We start from the raw sequence: 20666 nt of genomic DNA, 5'->3' as shown, positions 1-20666 counted from the left end.
GCCGTTTTAAAAATTCGGAAAATTCCCTTATGAACAGCTGAAGCAAAGGAGGAGTCTGCGAGAAATGTAAACTATTTTCCTTCTAACGAATGATTTAATAATCTCGTACTTGTTTTCTAAGTTACCGTACGGTGGCCGAACTTGTTAGGTTGACATCCCTCTAGTGTAATCAGAAAAAAATGGATTCTGAGGATAATCAAGAAATCATCAATCACATAATCCAACTTTACTTATGGTTTGAAACCAGCACAAGATTTACCAAACATCTCCACTGATGAAAGTCCTTTCTGGGTTAACATAGTTTTTACCTTCTTGAAGCTACGGAAAATGAAAGATGTTTAACCCCGGCAGACATTATGACCAAGGTGCAGAGAGGAGAGAGAGAGAGAGAGAGAGAGAGAGAGTTGCACTTCTGTTATCAAAAGATCTCAACAGCCGCAGTCTCACAGCAGTACAGTCGTCTATGAAACTTACATAATTCGACAACAGACAATCTGTTTGAGAACGTACCTTTTACCAGCACCGACAGGAGCCTTTTCAAGAACCACATCTGTGATGCTGTAGTATTTACTCAAGTCGTCGCCGTCTCCACAGAACATCCACTGTAGATACTGTGAACTGTCGGGATTTTCTTGCGTATTAGCCGACACCGTGTGGCAGTCAGAATTATTTAGCTTAGGGGTGGACGAAGTGATTGGGGCACAAGGCCCGAAATTCTTCCCGGACTGGCGATAGAAACCGAGGTAGATCTCGTTTTTGCCACAAGTGGAGTAACATTCCTCAAGGTCTGCCTTGTTGCACCGCCTAATGGGGTTTCCAGTTTGGAAGGGATTTGGCCAGGCTTGCACAGTAGGTAGTATTCGTCTCCTGGTGTCTTCTCGTAGACACCAACGATGCCGCCATTATTGGCGCAGGAACTCGAACTGCTGCTCGGATTGCTGTTGGTGCCGGTCAGTGAGGTGGGTTTGATGACGCCGGCTGGAGCCGTTGAGGTGGTGGTCGTCGATGGCACCTGGAATGACAGAATGGAATGGGGCCATTAAAAAAAAAAAAGAAGCTACCCCTGCTGATGTGCAATGGCACTGGTAATAGGAACTGTGATGAAGACGATGGCGATGGTAATCATAGCTGAAAATATTTCTACCGGAGATGATAATGGATATGGTAGCAATAATAACTGCAATTATGACTGTTGCAAAAACACCACCAATACACAAAGTAATTCTTAAATCATACCTATGCTAAACATTGGCCATGGTCTAATACAGTACCTGTCATCTTTATCAGTTAACTTTTCGTCAAATCCATGGCATTATATTTTCCTGAAAATATTTTTGCTTTAGATCAATATAATTCAATTACAACCCTCTTCCTTTGTACATCAGCGAATCCCTAAAAACTTATCCCGGTACTACGTATATTGAAATATGAAGGCTGACGTTTCCTGTTGCGGAATTATTTCCTTTTATTCTGAAATGGGAAAGAAATGCATAGTAAAATTATAATATGTAAGGGAGTAGTAACTGGCACTAGTTGATCGTTGTTACTTTAATCAAATGACCAAACCAATCACCGTCTTACCTTAGCTAGTCAGTCATTAATGGTACTGGCTACTGACTTGAATTCTAAACTTGATTTCGAAAATTTTCTGTCTAAAAATCTTTAAAATCAGAACTGGCTTCCGCCGGGTTTTTAATTCAAAACCACAAGAGTCAAGAATTCATAAAATGTGCAATTGATCCAAGGATTCTTAAGGGACGGGCGAACTCGAAAACAGAGTGTGAACTCTGACACCGAGTCCACAGAGGTAGGGATTACACCAACAGAAAATGAATTATTCATATGCATTTTGCCTACAAGAACTAGGGGTTACTTCAATCCAACGTTCTTGATCAAATTGAATTAAAGGTACCATATTTAATAATGGTTGTTTATGTCCACACAACGTCAGTTTAAGAAAGAATTAACTGGATAAATCTTAAACCAATATTGATTACATTTCTGATAAAGTGAAATGTATGGTCGAAGTTCCTTGGTTACTAAACACAATACTTTATAAATCTAATAACTGAAATTGTCTTAATTGCCGATACTTTAGTGAAATAACAATTACTTCAAGCGGCTTTGCAGCAGGATAATTTTAGTAAGAGTTTTAAAAAGAAAGTTATGTTTATCAGACTTCATAATGTTCCCATCTCTGTCCCCCACAGAGACAGTACTAACTTGAAGTCTGAAAGGAAGCCTTGTTCGAAGCCCGGGGACGACTCGAACCGGCGAACTCGAATATCAAGTCCACCGCGCTTTCCAATACACCAACAAGAAGCTGTTCTTTTCCCACACAATTTCCTTACAAGAAGGCAACGCTGGTTAAATCCACGGTCACTGAGGTGAAAGGGCTAGATCGCAGATGTTTTGGTGTGAATCTCAACAAATGTTTTGGTGTGATTCTTTAAAGTAATATCGCTGGAGCGTGAGTCAATCTTTTATTTGGTTTCATTCACGTCAGTCTAATAATTCAGCATAAGGAGTGTAGCTTGATAAATTCTCTTACAAACAATGAAAACCGCAAGATTGACAAAAGATAGACGATAAAAGTTCGAGTAGCTTTCCAAAGTAGTTCTGTTAAAGGGATGGATGCCGTCTTAATTCACTTACTACAGGTAAATATTATACTTATCAGTAAAGAAATAAAATTTAATTACAATATATTGGAGGCAAGAAGGGAAAAGGGAAGTCTTGACTTTGATGGAGGGAGTCGATATTTTTAAAAATTTTATTTATTTATTTTTGCTTTGTTTCTTGCTACTAATGATCGACCTGCCACAAATATATGACTTATAATTCCAGTATCAATGACAGTAATCATTATTTAATAGGATGACCACGGAAACATTACACGGCAATAATTACTGATGATTAGCAATATCAATAACAGTAATTTCGATGGAATGGTGATTATGATAAGAAAAGAAATACACACAAAATCGATTACAACATTAACACCAACAGCTACGAATGCTGCAATGATAAAAGCACAGAAACATCAAAACTCAGAACAAAATTACGGGTAAATTGATCTGTTGCGGTGTTTCGAAATATTCAAGACTGGCATCATCGACAGCAGTTCGCTGTTAATTTCGTTCGATAATTAACACGTGAACTTCGGAGGGAAGTCTTTTTGGGCGATATTCGAATAATCTAACTCGGCACTAATGTTTCATTGGAATGGTTAACACACAGCGAACGGGTAACACAAGGAACATTCACTCATGCTCTTTATTTTATGTATTTTTTGCAGTTGGTTCAACCACAAAATTTGACACCAGTCTTGTTTTCCAGTTTACTTTTACTGTCTTCCATCTTCAATGAGGTGACTTCAATGGCCATGGCAGTTCCGACGCCAAGCAACCCGCAATCAATCTCTCAATCAGCCTTCTGGGAGACACTGACCACTCGTTAAAAGCTCCATTCTTGGTACATTTCTATCACCTAATGAACCTCTCTATGTTCTCTGTATGATTCACTCTCTGGAATACCGTTGAAGATTCAGCCAAGAATGGCTAATGAACATGCTTGAAAACAGTTAACCTAAGTTCTAAGTTCATTACTAAATCCATTAGCTACCAATTTCCAGTAGGACTTAAATGAATTTATAGCATCATTGTGTAAGTAACTGGCCATTTTTCGAAGTAATTCATTGCGGTTCATGGGAGACGCTCGGGAGTGAAATCTTAAAATGATAGAAATGCTTCTGCCTCAAGTCAAAGTCGGTATAATGTTCCCATCTCTGTCCCCCACAGAGACAGTACTAACCTGAAGTCTGAGCGGAAGCCTTGCTCGAAGTCCGGGGGCGACTCGAACCGGGAAACTCAAATAACGAGTCCTCCGCGCTATCCAATACACCAACAGGAAGCTGGAGAAGGTAAGTACAATTTACCCACAAGAACGCTGCGTCGGTTAAATCTACGGCAAGTAATCTACGGCCACTGTGTTGTGCGGACTGGGCGCAGATGCTGGAGAGTATCTCTTTCTCTTATTTGGTTCCTTTCACGCCAATCTAGTTATCTAGCTTTAGGAGTATAGCTTGATAAATTCCTTTACAAACGCTATGAAAAACATAAAAACTCTGGTAACATTCCTGACTGGTTTTGGTAAAGGGATGGATGCTATCTTAGTTTACTTTCTGGAGTTAAATATGATACTTATCCTTAACGAAATACAACCTGATTTCATTAGAAAAAAATGAAGTCAAGAAGAAGAAGAAGAAGAAGAAGAAGAAGAAGAAGAAAAGAAGTCTCTGTCGTTGATGAAGGACCGTAGCCATCAGCAATAGCTGTCACAACTATAAATGAATTACAATATCGATATCAGTGACAGCCATCGTTATTCATGCGAGGACCGTGGAAACAATTGCAGGGCGATAATTATCACTATTACCAATATTGAATATCAGCAAAATTGATAACAGTAATTTCGATGGAAATTGAAGATATGCAACCAAAAAAAAAAATAAATCTATAATAACGACTACGACGCATACTGCAGTGATAATGATAAAAGAATCAACAAAAGAAAATAAACAAATAATGTAATAACAAGAATTTGTAACAGTATTTCGAGATATTCAAGAAACAGTATCGGTACCTGCTCGCTGTTAACTTGCAAATAATCCACGTGAGCTTCGGAGAAATGTAATTGAGCTTCGGAGAAATGTATTTTTGGGCAATGTTCGGATAATACAGATCAGCAATGATATATCATGCTCCTTCCTTCATCCACAACACCGCCCCATTCCCCCCCCATAATTAAAGAAAAAGAAAAAGAAATGATGGGAATGCATATCGTGTAGGTAACTGAAGGAACTGGTTTGCCAATTTTGTAATATTATTCTTTGTGCGGATGCAGTTCGAGCTTAGAGCAGTTAATTTCAAAACTTGTTTCACGACTCGTTAAGAAAACAGCCTTGATTCATTCCAGTAATCTAATGCCCCCAGGTTTCCTGTCTATTTCTATGATTCAAGTCCTTGAAGGCAGTCTTTTGGGAATGTATTAAATTCCCCATCTAGGATACAAATGAATTTTGAATATCATTATTACAACTGGCAATATTACAAATTAACTGTTCTAAGATAATGTCCCAATGTGAAATCGCAAAATAATAAAACGCTTCTGCTTTCAAAGTCAAAGTGGTATAATGTTCCCATCTCTGTCCCCCACAGAGACAGTACTAATCTGAAGTCTGAGCGGAAGCCTTGTTCGAAGTCCGAGGACGACTCGAACCGGCGAACTCGATTATCGAGCCCACCGCGCTATCCAATACACCAACAGAAAGCTAAGACCTTTTGGTGAAATGTACCTACAAGAATTATTCAGCGTCGGTTATACCTACGGTCACTGGGCCTCAGGACCTACTGGGTCCTATAGGAGCCAAGCTGGGGCACAGGCTGGTGACTGAATCTATCATTTGCTTCCATTCACGTCACTCTAGTAATTAAACATTAAGAATATAGTCTAATGAATTCACTCTTACAAACATTATAATTTTTTTTTGAAAGATTCAAGTTCAAACAACTTTCGCAAGTATTTTTTGTTGAAGGGATCAATGCTATTTAATTTTTCCTATATGTAAATATAATACTTCCTTATTACTAAAGAAATGAAACCCAATTTAATTAGCAAATATTGTAAACAAGAATGGAAAAAAAGAAGTCTCCATCTTTGACGTAGGACCATCGGCAATATTAAATTTTTGTTTCTTGCTACTAAAGTTCCAGCTGTCACAGCTGTAATGAATTATAATATCGATTAAGTGACAGCGATCATTATAAATATGAGGGCCGTGGAAACAATTACAGGGCGATAATCATAACTAATACAAATACTGAAGGTTAGCAATATTGATAACAGCAGTTTTGACAGAATGGTATATATGATACGAAACGAAAAACGGGAAAAAATATATAACCAAATCGACATCAACAGTTACGAATACTGCAGTGATAATGATAAAGTACAGAAACGCCAAAACCAACATAAAAATAAATAAATGAATAAACAAAATGAATGATTTGTAAGAGTTTTCCGAAATATTCAAGATCTGGTATCGATAGCAGGTTGCTGTTAATTTCGTTCGATAGGTAGTTAATGAGAACTTCTGAGAGAAAAGTCGTTTTGGGGATATATTCCGATTCTGGCAATATTCCGATGAAGTTCAGCACAGATAAATCATGCACCTACATTCCCAACAAACCAGAATGGGAACACAGTGATTGGGTAGCAGAATGAACATGTACTACACCCAAATTTAGTATTTAATTTTTAATTTGAATGTTTTTTTAAATTTTATTTTAGCAAGTGTCAGTGAGTTATCAATTTCACTGTTGCTTCCCAGGCCACCCCTTACTAACTGTGCCACTGTGAATGAGATGGTGTCAATGTCCCTGATAATTAAATTGCCATATAACCCCCAATCAATAATTCAATCAGCCTTCTGGGAGATGCTGGCCAGTCCTCAAAAGCACCAGCCGTAGTCCAATCCAGTCACCTGATGTTAGGGTCCAAAGAAAAGGCTTCCGACCTTGAAATGATTGAGCTTTTCAAAATCAGATTTTCACTAAAGATAACATCTTACCGTTGTCAATGTGGTTGGCGATGTAATAGCTGTAGTCTCGGTAGTTGGCAATGCAGCTGTTGTCATCGATGAAGTCGTTGTAGAAGATGCAGCTGTTGTTGGCGATGCACTTGATGTGGTTGTAGATGCTGTACTTCCAGCAGACAAACTTGTAGACAGAACTGTTGTGGGTTGTTGAGGAAAAGAAGTCGTGAGAGGGACAAAGCAGTCGATGTGCTCGCTAAGGTCGGGCGAATATATCGTCCCGTGCAGGTCGCAGCGACCGGAGGTCTCTGTTTGACCGTTTGCGATCTCGTGGTCGTAGCTGAATCCGGCGCAGTTCGAACCTCAGGACGAAAGAGTAAAATTTTTAAATGTGAAAACACAGATCACTTCCAAAATGTACTTCCTTACACATACGCACAAACACATTACAGCTTCGTGAAGAAAGAAAAACAAAGTTATAACATTTTACATTTCGGATAAAAGACATTCGGTAGGCTGATCATTGTACGATAATATACATCTTAACAAAACAGTACAAATACACAATCTCAAATTTCAAAAAATAAAATGAATGATATGAAAAAGGATAAAGTGAAGGGAAGAATTATTAATTTACCTACCTGAGTATATGAGGACTTATCGAATAGATTTGCAACACAAGATAAACTACTTCCGTTAAGAAAACCAAAATTAAATCTTGAGTTTGTTTAAAGAAATCAGTCCTGCATGTAACTAGTTTTAGAACACCACAAAACACAAGAAATTAAGACAGGTCGACAAATGAAGGAATTATATGTATACTATATATTTCTTTAGACTATAAAACTATATTATAGTGCTCAGCAGAAACATTTTTCAACACCTGTAACGTTTTCTGTACTTTGGCCGATCACCAATGACTTACTATATTATTTTCACTGCTTCTCAAATTCACAATACGATCCTGACAAATCTTCAGTTACAAATGGCTAGTACATCTATCAGCCTGAATGACATTATGGTCATATTTGCGGAGTGTATTCAGTTTCTCCCAGCAAGTAAATAAAAAGGGGGAAAAAATTGTTGAAAACCAACTCTGATTCATATTCCGTAGTTTTGAGAATCCGGTCCGTTTTCTGTAAGCAAAATAAACCAAGAGAAAGCGTTGTCAATGGAGTTTAGGGATTTCTGTTCTAAACCAATATCATGGATATATAGCAGTCTCTCTCCTCTCGTGGATATTAAGTATTTTGTGTTACTCCGAGTGAAACTACGGGCGAAGTTGTTCTTAACTCTATCCTACCCATTGACACTCTATTCTTTTGACCCATCAGGTTGTTAAGAACGGCTCTTCTCGGTATTTGAGCGACCCACTACAGTTTATACAACCAATAAATCGAGCTGGTACAATACTAGTTACAGATGGTTGCAAGTTGATAGAGCCGCATTTTTCCAAAGTCTGTGGCTCCAGAGCCTTTACATATGCAGCTCACAGATTATACAACAAATATCCTCTTGAGCTGAGGCAGATTGAGGATTAGAAGTCTTTCAAAAAGAAACTTAAAATCTTTTTGTTTAATCAATGCCATGATATGGAAAATCAAACAGTGAATGTGGAATTTGCTGTGTGATCAAATACATCTGATGAATAAAATGTTAATTTGATAAGGGGGTCCTGGGTGCAGGACCTGGAAATGCCGTCAACAAGTAACATTACTTTTAAAAAAAAGTATACTTACTCCTAGCACAGCTGATGGCGCAAAGGACGTCAGAAGTTGCTCCAAAGGATACCAAACCGTATCCACAATTTCCTAATCCTGCCCACTTGAATGCTGTCAGTTCTCCGCTAGAGCATCTAGTCTTGGAAATTAATATTGTTGTCAGGAACACGAGTAAGCGTTGCGGTCGTCTTCCAGGAGACATCTTGAAAGGGTTCAATTTCTGAACGCAGACCCCTTCAGTTTCGAATAATGGAATCCTTTTGCAAATGGGAATTATACCAAAAGAAGATCAAGATTTTTGCTGGGAGAATATCAGTGAACCTCTGGTTCGTTGCCTTTTTTGCGCATCAATAATTTGAGAATTTTTCTACGAAAAGGAAATCTTGAAGTAACAGGGCAATTAATTTAATCGCCGTCTTCGGTTACCGGTCAGAATCTAACAAAAGACAGGAACTCAGAGTATCTGTAATCGGCCTAAGTTACTAACAGTAACTCAGAAGGAAGAAATAGTCACTGGTAGTTATATAGGCACTCAGTAACGCCAGACGTCCACTAGAATACTGCTAATAGAATAGGGACGGCAAACAACCAGATTTGGGGGGGCGGGGGTGGGGGGAACTGTCCTTTCTGAGCAATTTTTCAGTTACACAGCTAAACATTTCCTGGGAAAGTGTGTTGACACTTGATCCTGTAAGGTATTATTAAATGGCTTAAGTCAACTTACCGCACCGATTAATCCTTTCGATCTCCAGTCACTGAGCTTGGCAGAGCTATGTTTACATGTATGGTTATTTGGTAAAGGGTCTTTTTGGAGATTTATAGGGCACCACAATCAGCATTAGCTATGGTTATCAAGTAGCGTTAAACCTATATTCTTAAAAGCTCTCTCTCTCTCTTCAGACAATCTCTTTTTATTACGTAACAGTGGCCTTTCTTATGTAAATCATAAGATTTGTCCGAGTATATTTTGAAATTCAATTAGCTTTCTCTTATTTCCTAAGGATTTTAAAGGCGAACAATGTAAAAGGTTTATTTAGTTATGTCCAATTTCGGGCGAAGATCTTTAAACTTGAACATTATTTAGGTATATTGAAGTACATCACTAAGTGGAATTCTCAAATGTCATCACATTTGAAGCCCAACGATGATGGAATCATTAAAGTCTTTGGCAGTCGAAAATACCAAGAGATATCTTCTTGAAGTATATGAAAATTTTTAAAGAAAAATTGCCATCAAGATCTGATCTATGTCATGGCTTTGTACAGTTTCTGTTTTCTGAAAATTTAACTGCTCATTGAGTTAGGAATAGGTTAAATTCTGAACCTCGGCGTTCTCGCGCTCTCTCAACTTTTTCCCTTTTTGACATTTTCACCGCCAAAGAAAATGTGTAGTAACAAGGATATGTTCATTAATTTTATTTTATTTATTTATTTTTAGAATATGCCATGTATAATGAAGGCCCTTTTCTTCTTTCACAAAAAATAGATAACTTTTCTGATAGATGCGGGCGGCATATTTGTGATCTGTGTTAAGACTCGGCTCATGGGAGAAATTAGGACAAATCAGCGTTCAGAATTCGCTTGAGGCAATGACCTCATTATCCTAGCATTCATTCTTACTGTGTGTACGATAATTATCCGCTAGTGTCGTATATTTTCTCTGTTGATAAATTATAATCTAATATGCATACTATCCGTTTTTTTCGCTCGGGTTATTCATTAATTACTCTTATTGTCTAAATAGCTCTTAATTTCTAACAAAATTTAAGTTTAATTAATGATGAAAACAGAGGAAGTAGAACACTTTTATGTATTCGTATGATTCATTAAACTGCCCTTCTTGAACATGATTCTCATTTGTAAATAAACAATTCATTCATACGGTCTAGAGCCGCTTATTTAAGAGCAGTCTATCATTCCTCCCTTAGCAATGGATGGCAAGGAAAAGCTATCAAATTTCGAGAAATTCCAGAATGTAGATATTCAAACCAGTGACAGTAGCGACATTATTGAATTAAGGACAAATGTAACAACACAAGAACAGGCAAGGAATGGCTGGAATACCTAGTGCTCGAAGAATATGCAAATTTCGTTTAATGGCTTTTCCCTTTATCCTTATCAAGTTTCAAGTTGGGTTTACTCATAGATATAGAGAAGAGAGAGATTGTACAGACAACTCCCATTGTTATGTGATGATTCTGAGAAATGGCGCGGCCTCGACTGCAGAGACCAGCAGCAACAAAGCCACTTCTGGCACCCCAGTGCTTGGCCAACAGCTGTGTTCCATACAGAAACAGGATCACACACGAGAACAGGGGACCATATTTCATAAGATAGTGATATTTTTCATTCTTGAAAATCTTTATAACTGTTTAAACAATGTCAAACAAACGTGTGTTAGATATTAATAACTTGCTGTCAACTACTGATAAAATAAAATATTGAATATTGTAGTAAGCTCTTTATTGAAGCCTATTTAAATTCATGTGTCCTAATAAAATAGCATGTAGGGGTACTTTCAGTCCATATAACACGGTTAAGAGTCACAATTTTCCGTACTACTAGTACTCCAATATACATAGGTAATATCACGAGGGCTAGCCCAGAGCTTGCTGCAGTTGTATGTGTTGATGAAATATTACAATTTTATTTACAATGTCGTCAGTAAGTTCTCAAGCCTCCTTGTATATGCAGAGGGCTCGGCTGAATTTGATCTGCCATAATGCTTGAAGGTAGTAGGCTGTTCTTCAATTTTACCGTTATCATTTTTATCCTATACTTCAAAGTTATACTAGCTAGCCTTCAAATAAACTTTACCAACTAGCCAGTCTAACAGGGTTGATCATAAAATAACAAAGAGTAGCCCGCCATAGCCTAACTTAATTTGGCATAACATTCAGGAATGCTGATGTTTTTATCTGTCCCCCTCCACAGACTATGAAATGAACTCAAGTCGTGGCTACCTATGAAACCCTTATAGGCTAGCCTAACTTAGACTCTACAATGTAAATAAATATGTTGAATTACAGGTCAGTATGATTATGACATATTACCTGCAGACTGCAGAACATAGTAATTATTAGTAAATTAATATTTTGCCTCCAGTAAATAGTTATCTATTCTCCTGGAGACTTCAATGCTGCTTCCATTAAGTAATTATCTACATTCATGGAGACTTCAATGCTGCCTCCAGTAAGTAATTATCTACATTCCTGGAGACTTCAATGCTGCCTCCAGGACGTAGTAATCTATATTCATGGAGACTTCAATGCGGCTCTCCAGTAAGCAGTTATCCATATTTCTGGAGACTTCAATGCTACTCTCCAGTAAGTAGTTATCTATGTTCATGGAGACTTCAATGCTGCTCTCCAGTAAGTAGACATCTATATTTATGGAGACTTCAATGCTGCTCTTCAATAAGTAGTTATCTATATTCATGGAGACTTCAATGCTGCCTCCAGTAAGTAGTTATCTATATTCCTGGAGAATTCAATGCTGCCTCCAGTAAGTAGTTATCTACATTCTTGGAGACTTCAATGCTGCCTCCAGTAAGTAGTTATCTATATTCCTGGAGAATTCGATGCTGCCTCCAGTAAGTAGTTATCTACATTCTTGGAGACTTCAATGCTGCCTCCAGTAAGTAGTTATCTATATTCCTGGAGAATTCGATGCTGCCTCCAGTAAGTAGTTATCTATATTCCTTGAGACTTCAATGCTGCCTCTAGTAAGTGTATCCTCCTTGAGACTTCAATGCTGCCTCTAGTAAATAGTTATCTACCTTCATGGAGACTTCAAGCTGTCCCCATTAAGTAGTTATCTATATTCATGGAGACTTCAATGCTGCCTCCAGTAGGTAGTTATTTCTTTTCCTGGAGACTTCAATGCTGCTCTCCAGGAAGTAGTTATCCATATTCATGGAGACTTTAATGCTACTCTCCAATAAGTAGTAATATATTCATGGAGACTTCAATACTGCTCTCCAGTGAGTAGTTATCTATATTCATGGAGACTTCATTTCGTCTCTCCAGTAAGTAGTTATCCATATTTCTGGAGACTTCAATGCTACTCTCAAGTAAGTAGTTATCTATATTCATGGAGACTTCAATGCTGATCTCCAGTAAGTAGTCATCTATATTTATGGAGACTTCAATGCTGCTCTTCAATGAGTAGTTATCTAAATTCATGGAGAATTCAATGCTGCTCTCCAGTAAGTAGTTATCTATATATATTCATGGAGACTTCAATTCTATTCTCCAGTAAGTAGTTATCCATATTTCTGGAGACTTCAATGCTGCTCTTCAATAAGTAGTTATCTATATTCCTGGAGACTTCAACGTGGCCTCCAGTAAGTAGTCCTCTACATTCATGGTTTGGGGTGGTGGACGGATTGATCCTGTAGATAAACAATATTAAGCACCATCAATTTGGAAAGAATCGGGCGGGAAAGAGGTGCCTATACTTTTGTAGCCCATAAATTCACTAATGGCAACTTTTACACTGGCTAAAAGCATAAGCAGGCATCTCAGGACTTCAATTCGGTTTGTAACTTCAAGGGGGATAGTATTACAGCTCTGTCTCACATGACATCTTTTTGTAAATTTGCTCGTAAATATACTAAGGGATAGTTGTTGTTTTTTGTCCTTGCCTTTTACGATAGTATGTTGGTTATAAATGTAATTTTATAAATAAAAGTGCAGAGAAATATAAAAAAAAACATGTAAAAGTAAAAATTTTTTACTGAATCTTATTTCTCGGTAAATTTACGTAAATATTTTTCAACGAATATGCTAAGAATTTGTTACTGATTTTATTTTTATCTGTTTTGATATTGTGTGAGCATTATATTTTTACAAATCAAAATAACATTATTCATTACAAAAAACATAAGTTGGTAAAATGTACTATTGTCTTTTAAAAGAGGCCCCACAAAGGGTTGTAAATAGTCATTTTCTTGTGGAAGGTAGAGAATATTTGTTAGAATTTTTGTTTCATCATGTATATTTGCATATCTTCCTCTTTCCATTGATGGTATTTTTTTTTTTTTGTAAATTGCATATTGATATATTTACCCATCCAGTAAGGGTTAAGTAGTTGTCCATCTTTTTGGAGACTTCAATGCTGCTTGCTCTTCAATAAGTAGTTATTTATACTCTTGGAGAATTCATTGCTGCTCTCCAGTAATTGGTTATCCTTATACCTGGAGACTTCAAAACTGCAGAACAGTGTTTAGGCTCTATTAAAACACATTAAATATATTGCAGCCTCGGATGAAAACATCAAGGACATTGGTCACGAGACCAAGTTAATGAGTCATTCGACGTAAGTCGAGCTCAAGATGTGGTCAGAAGAATCCAGCCTCGTGGTCTCCAGACCACCTTCAGTGCAGTGTGTGTATGTAAAACATCTTTCACTTCACATATGTAGGTTTGGTTGGCGTTGACCTACTTAAAGTGTTCATGGCTAACAGGAAAAGCACCAAAAGAAGGAACAAAAAGATTTTGCATCCTGTTGCTTTACTTTCACAAACACTTTCATCTCATAATTATATCCTGAGATGCCAGGAAGCGTTATGTGCATCTTATAAACATATTTAATAGGTTGTAACAGATTTCTTTGCTTCGAAAAAAAAATTAAGCTTGGTGAAATGCCAGTCGAATCAGATTTACTCAAAAAATTAAATAACAGGTTGATCATTTGTAGTAAAGGGTAACGCTAAATTCTGTTAAGACCTATGTACTGCTGCTCTCTAATCATGAGGAGAATGGGGTGCTATGAATGACTTACCTTGACCAAACCAAAACCCCCTTCCAAAAAAATCTAGAACAAGAAGCAAAATATTAAATTAATATTAAGGGTTGACCTTGAAGCATAGGCAAACAGAACTTATTAGACTGTAGTTCCATAAGTTTGTAAAATGTGACCGTTGGAATATTGGGATTACTGATTTCCCCACACGACATGTTAGGAGTGACCTGGGAGGTTGCAGGGCTACCTGAGGATGGAGGGAGGGCGGGACTGGGGAATAAGTAAAGGGTTGTGGGGTTGGGGGGCTTGAGAATCAGTAATGAGGGGTGGGGGAGCCGTTGGTTAAACGGACTGTCATTTAATTTGATCCTAACGAGAAGGAAAGCAAAAAATGACACTGGTGCTCTATCAGGGAAGAGTCAGGAAAATACAAAGCTGCAATTACTGAAATGAGGAACAATACTTGTTAAACACGAAAAAGAATGAATAGCAATTTTACTGGATGTAGCCAACTGAACTACGTGTTCCCTTCAAGAGAAGTTTGGTGCTAATTTTCACACAAAAAATTAATCAAATTCAGTTTCAATTAGATTTTTATTAAAAACTTAAAAAATTTAATGGACAGGACGCAAAAATAGATGGATTGTGTAAATTCTAAGGTATTTATTTCCTTTCAAATAATTATATTCTGAAATTGACACCTAATAATGATCTAGGTACCATGAACAAAAGTTGGACTCCAGCAAACGCCTGCAGCAGCCACACCTAAATGGAACGAAGGTTGACAATTATGGTCAATAAGGACAGAATACGATTTTAATCATTGCTTTTTTTATTACTCTGCTACTATACTATTTTTCTATTTGTTTTACAGGAACTCATTTCACTTGTAATGTGAACTATTATTCGTATATCATTAATATATTGTCTACAGTAATGATTAGAAAATATGAGCATTGGCATCCAATAGCTCGACCATTCACATTTGTTGTTACAAGACAAACAGGCTTCATTGGGGTGTTACTACCAGACCATTTTCGTGAAACATAAGGGCACGTGGTAAAGGAATACTTTACTTAAGGCAACTGTACACTGTAGTAGTAGGGAAAATTGTCACCCTTAACCGTGGTTACATGGACTGAAAGCAACCCTACACGATAATTTATTAAGCTACATGAATTTAATGTCAAATAGGCTTTGATAAAGAGCTTACTACAACATTCATTATTTTATTTTATTAGTAGCTCGAAAAGCAGGTGTGTACTAGTTGACTGCAAGTTGATTAATATCTAACACACGTTTACTTGAGGTTGTTTCGACAGTTATAAAGATGTTCAAGAGTGATAGATGTCACTATCTTATGAAATATGGTCCCCTGTTCTCGTGTGATCCTGTTTCTGTATGGAACACAGCTGTTGGCCAAGCACTGGGGTGCCAGAAGTGGCTTTGTTGCTGCTGGTCTCTGCCGTCGAGGCCGCGCCATTTCTCAGAATCATCACATAACAATTGGAGTTGTCTGTACAATCTCTCTTCTCTATATCTATGAGTAAACTCATCTTTAAACTTGATAAGGATAAAGGGAAAAGCCATTAAACGAAATTTGCATATTCTTCGAGTACTAGGTATTCCAGCCATTCCTTCCCTGCTCTTGTGTTGTTACATTTGTCCTTAATTCAATAATGTCGCTACTGTCACTGGTTTGAATGTCTACATTCTGGAATTTCTCGAAATTTGATAGCTTTTCCTTGCCATCCATTACTAAGAGGGGAATGATAAACTGCTCTTAAATAAGTGGCTCTAGACTGTATGAATGAATTGTTTATTTACAAACGAGAATCATGTTCAAGAAGGGCAGTTTAATGAATCATACGAATGCATAAAAGTGTTCTACTTCCTCGGTTTTCATCATTAATTAAACTTGAATTATGTTAAAAATTAAGAGCTATTTAGACGATAAGAGTAATTAATGAATAACCCGAATGAAAAAACGGATAGTATACATATTAGATTATAATTCATCAACAGAGAAAATATACGTCACTAGTAAGAATGAATGCTTGGATAATGACGTCATTGCTTCAAGCGAATTCTGAACGCTGATTTGTCCTAATTTCTCCGATAAGCCGAGTCTTAACACAGATCACTAATATGCTGGTGGGCGTGGCAGTGGATCGCCCCTTGAAGGGCTCTTCGCCAACATGCTTATGGCTGCTACAGAGGCCAAGGCCTTCAGCAGTCACCAGAGATCAACAATGGCAGAAATATGGATGGCATCGTGACCACCAAATAAGTTGACGATGCAGTAAAACCAGGAAGCAGCCTTGAAAGCTAATTCGCTCTCAATTTCACAACTGCCGTCCTCGTTGCAAGAAAGCCCGTTATCGTACATCCACCTACGCTAAACTACAAATATGGGGCACTGCCTTAATGCGGAGGGTGGGGGTTGTCCGGGGTGAGGGGGAGGGGGGAGCATAGAATCCTACACGAGGTTCGTCACTGGTGTCCCCATTAGAACGGTCTTCTCTTACCTGGAAATCTGTCCATACAGAGTTGGAGAGTCTGCTGCAAACGTTCAAGCACAATGGATACCCCAGCAACATAAGAGGACATCATAAAGGAAGAAAATGGATGAGGTCCAAATACAATAATTCATCATAAAAATGACAATGGGACAGCTTACAAACAGGAAGCAAATTCCCTTCTGAGAATTGCCACCAACGAGTGTTTCACAAATAGTCATCATCCACCACAGCCTGGTAACCAGCCTCATGATGAGAAACAAAATTGCTCTCTGGGGATCCAAAGACTCAAGGACCATTCTGGGTCACAAGTCAAAGCGAGTATTCTTCCCTCCAGCAGAAGGAAGTTCAAGACTTACTGTGGCAGAAGGATGTTCAAGACTTACTGTGGCAGAAGGATGTTCAAGACTTACTGTGGCCGAGTAACTTAGGTGGCGGAGTTTCATGAAGGATCTTTGATATTTCTTTCTGTGGTGATTTTTCTTTTATTGGGTCTTTTGTTTAAATATTTGATTTTAGACTAATCTACTATACCTTGGAAGGTAGTTGATTCTGCACCTATTGAAGTCCTAATGTATATATGAAATAAATGAATTGCGTGGACGATAATAATGATAAAAATCTTTGATGCTCCTAAGGATATTTTATAACAATGCTGGTCAAAACGAACTATAAGCTATTTGATGAAGATTATAATGATAAATTCTAGTTGAGATTTTACCTTAAAAGATACAAACAAAAAGGAAAAAACAGCGATTTCACATCTGTAAATAAAGCGGCTCAGTGGCGTGGTTGGTATGGTGTTGGCGTCCTACCTCGGTGGCCGCGAGTTCGATTCTCGGCCATTCCATTGAGGAGTAAGAGATGTGTATTTCTGGTGATAGAATTTCACTCTCGACGTGGTTCGGAAGTCACGTAAAGCCGTTGGTCCCGTTGCTGAATAACCACTGGTTCCATGCAACGTAAAAATTCCATAAAAACAAAAACAAACATCTGTAAATAAATATATATACAACTAAGACATGCAGCGAGATAGAAAGCATGAAAGTAAAGAGGGAACAAAATGAAAAATAAAAAAATCTTATGACACTGGCAATGAAATGCTATCAAATAGTATATTTGTTTGACACCGCATGACTGAACACATACCTTGTAAACTGGCTGAATCAATTATCCTGGGGACGCGAAGAAAGGTCTTTAACTTTTTAATTAAATATCGGTTGATACATGGCCCATTAGCCGATGTGCGTGGGGTATGAGCGCCACCTCACCCTCTACCATGTGACAGTTACAATTGAAGGACAATCATTCTGAGGAGGAAGTCACATTAATTCTCATTTTTATTTTTTTTCATTCTTAAAGTTCAAACTCCTGAATCGGTCCACAGTAATGGATGTGCGCGCGTGCACGAGTGTGTTCCAGAAACCAACTGATACCAGACTAAAGCCTCTCTCCATACAGATTTAGATTTACGCAAGCAGACACAAGCCCAAACATTCACACACTTGGTAAACTATGTGTAAGTTAATGAATGCATAACAGAACTTTTGCAAGATATACATGAAACCCTATATATATGTATATGTATACATATATATATATATAATATATATATATATATATTATATATATATATACATATACATATATGTACACACACACATAAATAAATATATATATAACAGTATATATACGTGTAGATATATATATATATATATATATATATATATATTATATATATATATATATATATATACCTGCAAATATATAAATATATACTTTATATACCTATAAATATGTATACATATACAAAAATGCATTTAAAAAGCTATACACAACAGAAAAGCTGCCATGAAGAAAAATGGAATCAAATTAAAAAGAAAAAAATCGATATTTTTTTAAGTAGAGACGAGAAAATAAAAGGATATGCATGTTTTCTTTCCTTTGACCATGGGCGGATTTGATAAAAAAAATAAAAATAAAACATCAAACGAATGGAAAGCTATTCAAGTCGAGTAATTCGCACGTCTATCATTTGTCAACTCTTGAACCCCTCGGTGGAATTAAAGCGATAAATCAAGTCCATTAATTACAATTAAATCATTCGCTCGGGTTAATGAGAAGGAAAAGAAAGCATTCAAAGAAGTCACGAAAACTAACTGATGGGTAAATTTCTCAGAACGGAAATGAGACTGCGAAAGCGACGGTATATTCTTTTTATTTTTTTGCGCGAATCACCGGCAATTAACCTTTCGGGTGAAAAAGGTGTAGATGGCATCTGAAAATTCTGTTTGTGTGGTCCTCCTCTTTCCAGTAGAAATGCCATTTATTAGACTTAAAGCAAGACACATTGAGCATAAGCACGCTACGGATAGGTTAATGCAAAATATACCCATTGCGAAAGGCTTCTAGTAACTCATTATTCTCTCTGCACAACTTCATATATGGTAGTATAGTACAGCAAGCTAACGTCCTTATTTGAAATTATATAATTTGTCCGAGTTCTCCCATACCGTGTGATTTACGAATCTTTGATCAACGCCCCTCCATGAAAGTTCTCATCAAGGTCCTGTAATGTATTGTTCCTGTATGAATCGATACCTGACATCAAAAGGTAGGTCATTAAACATTCAGGCTAATGATTCTCTGACCTATATGCCTCAGCCAACTCATTTTCAAGAATGACCTGCCACTACACCACCTGTCCCAAGTATACATTAGAATTCAAACAATTCTACTGTCACAAAATCCTATATTTTGTGAGGGTGTTTACAAGAGCTTTTTTGAAGCTTGTGGAGTGGAATGTAATATAGAATTTAGGACAAAGGCCCAGCGCTGCGACCTGTGAGGTCATTCATTACTGAGACCCAAATTGAGAGTAGAAGGGTTTGAAAGATGTAACAGGAGTTGCACAATGAAAGAATTGTTAGGAGAGGTTGGATAGCAAGATGGATGAAAGAGAAAATGAATGGAGGTACAGTAAAAGGAATGAAAGAAGTTGCAGCTAGGGACCGAAGGGAACGCTGCAATGCACCTCAAGTAGTGTCTGCAGTGTACCACGTGAGATGCACTGACGGCACTAATCGCTTATGGGGATTACGAAGGTTGTGAATTATTCTTGGGTAAATGTTTACCCGTATACGTACAATTTTCCAGCACCGAACGGAGGGAATATATTTTCCGGAACGACTTTGTGGTGAAACTGGAACGGGAATTAACGTTCCATTCCAATCAAATTAATTAAACCACCCACATGTAGGCTGCACAGCACAGCCAGTAGGGGGGAAAAGTCGGCAATTAGCTGAGGTAAGAACCTACATAAATCATGATCATTCTCTCTCTCTCTCTCTCTCTCTCTCTCTCTCTCCCCACAACTAATTCCTCTTAATGAACGAATTTTAGGCTCAATTTTATCTTGGAAAGATCAGCTTCATTGAGAACAAAACGGAGTATACTTTAATAACCTGACTGCGAGTTTACTCGCAATCCCCACCCCACCCGACCCGACCCCATTCCTGAAAAACCTCAGAAAATCGTAACGGACTTTGGGAGTGTTGTTGTGGGTGCCACAATGGTTCCAGACGAAACCCAGAGAGACAGCCGAATACGTTCATGTGGCAAAAGTAAATGGATAATTTAATACTAGAGGTACAGCAGTGTTATAATTGCGACAACTTTTTTGACCTGCCGTAGCAAGTCCCTTACCTGTCACTAACATACCAGGTCGACAGGCTGGTGACCACTGTTGTAGCCAAGCCAGTGTGCCCCATTCACACAGTAAGGATTGAATAGAGAATTTAGGCCAAAAGCCAGGCGCAGGGACCCATAAAGGCCGAACGTTGTAACAAGAGGTAAATCTCGCAGTTGCACTTTGAAACAATTGTTACAAAAGGTGAAAAGTCAGATGGAAGAAAGAATGTGATCGTAGGTACAATAGAAGGAATGAAAGGGGGTTGCAGCTAGGGGTCGAAGGGACTCTGTAATGAACTTCAAGTCATGTTTACAGTGCACCACGCATGAATTGCACTAACGGCACTATCCCCTCCTATACGGGATTCACACAGCAAGATCTGCCTGGTACACTTAA

General features: G+C 37.8%; 1 protein-coding gene across 1 annotated transcript in view; it reads left to right on the top strand.

Annotated features, from left to right (window-relative positions):
* Positions 1-1109: 1109 nt before the first annotated feature.
* LOC135224889 (uncharacterized) overlaps positions 1110-20666 on the top strand; it is a 51098-nt gene continuing 31541 nt past the window's right edge. Inside the window, exon 1 of the mRNA XM_064264213.1 lies at positions 1110-1218. Coding sequence (XP_064120283.1) covers positions 1110-1218 — 109 coding nt within the window. The remainder of the gene's footprint in view (positions 1219-20666) is intronic.

Source organism: Macrobrachium nipponense, chromosome 12, assembly GCF_015104395.2.
Source record: "Macrobrachium nipponense isolate FS-2020 chromosome 12, ASM1510439v2, whole genome shotgun sequence".
In the NCBI taxonomy this organism is placed as follows: Eukaryota; Metazoa; Arthropoda; class Malacostraca; order Decapoda; family Palaemonidae; genus Macrobrachium; species Macrobrachium nipponense.
Note: the sequence above shows the minus strand (reverse complement) of the source record. Positions and strands in the feature narration are given on the sequence as shown.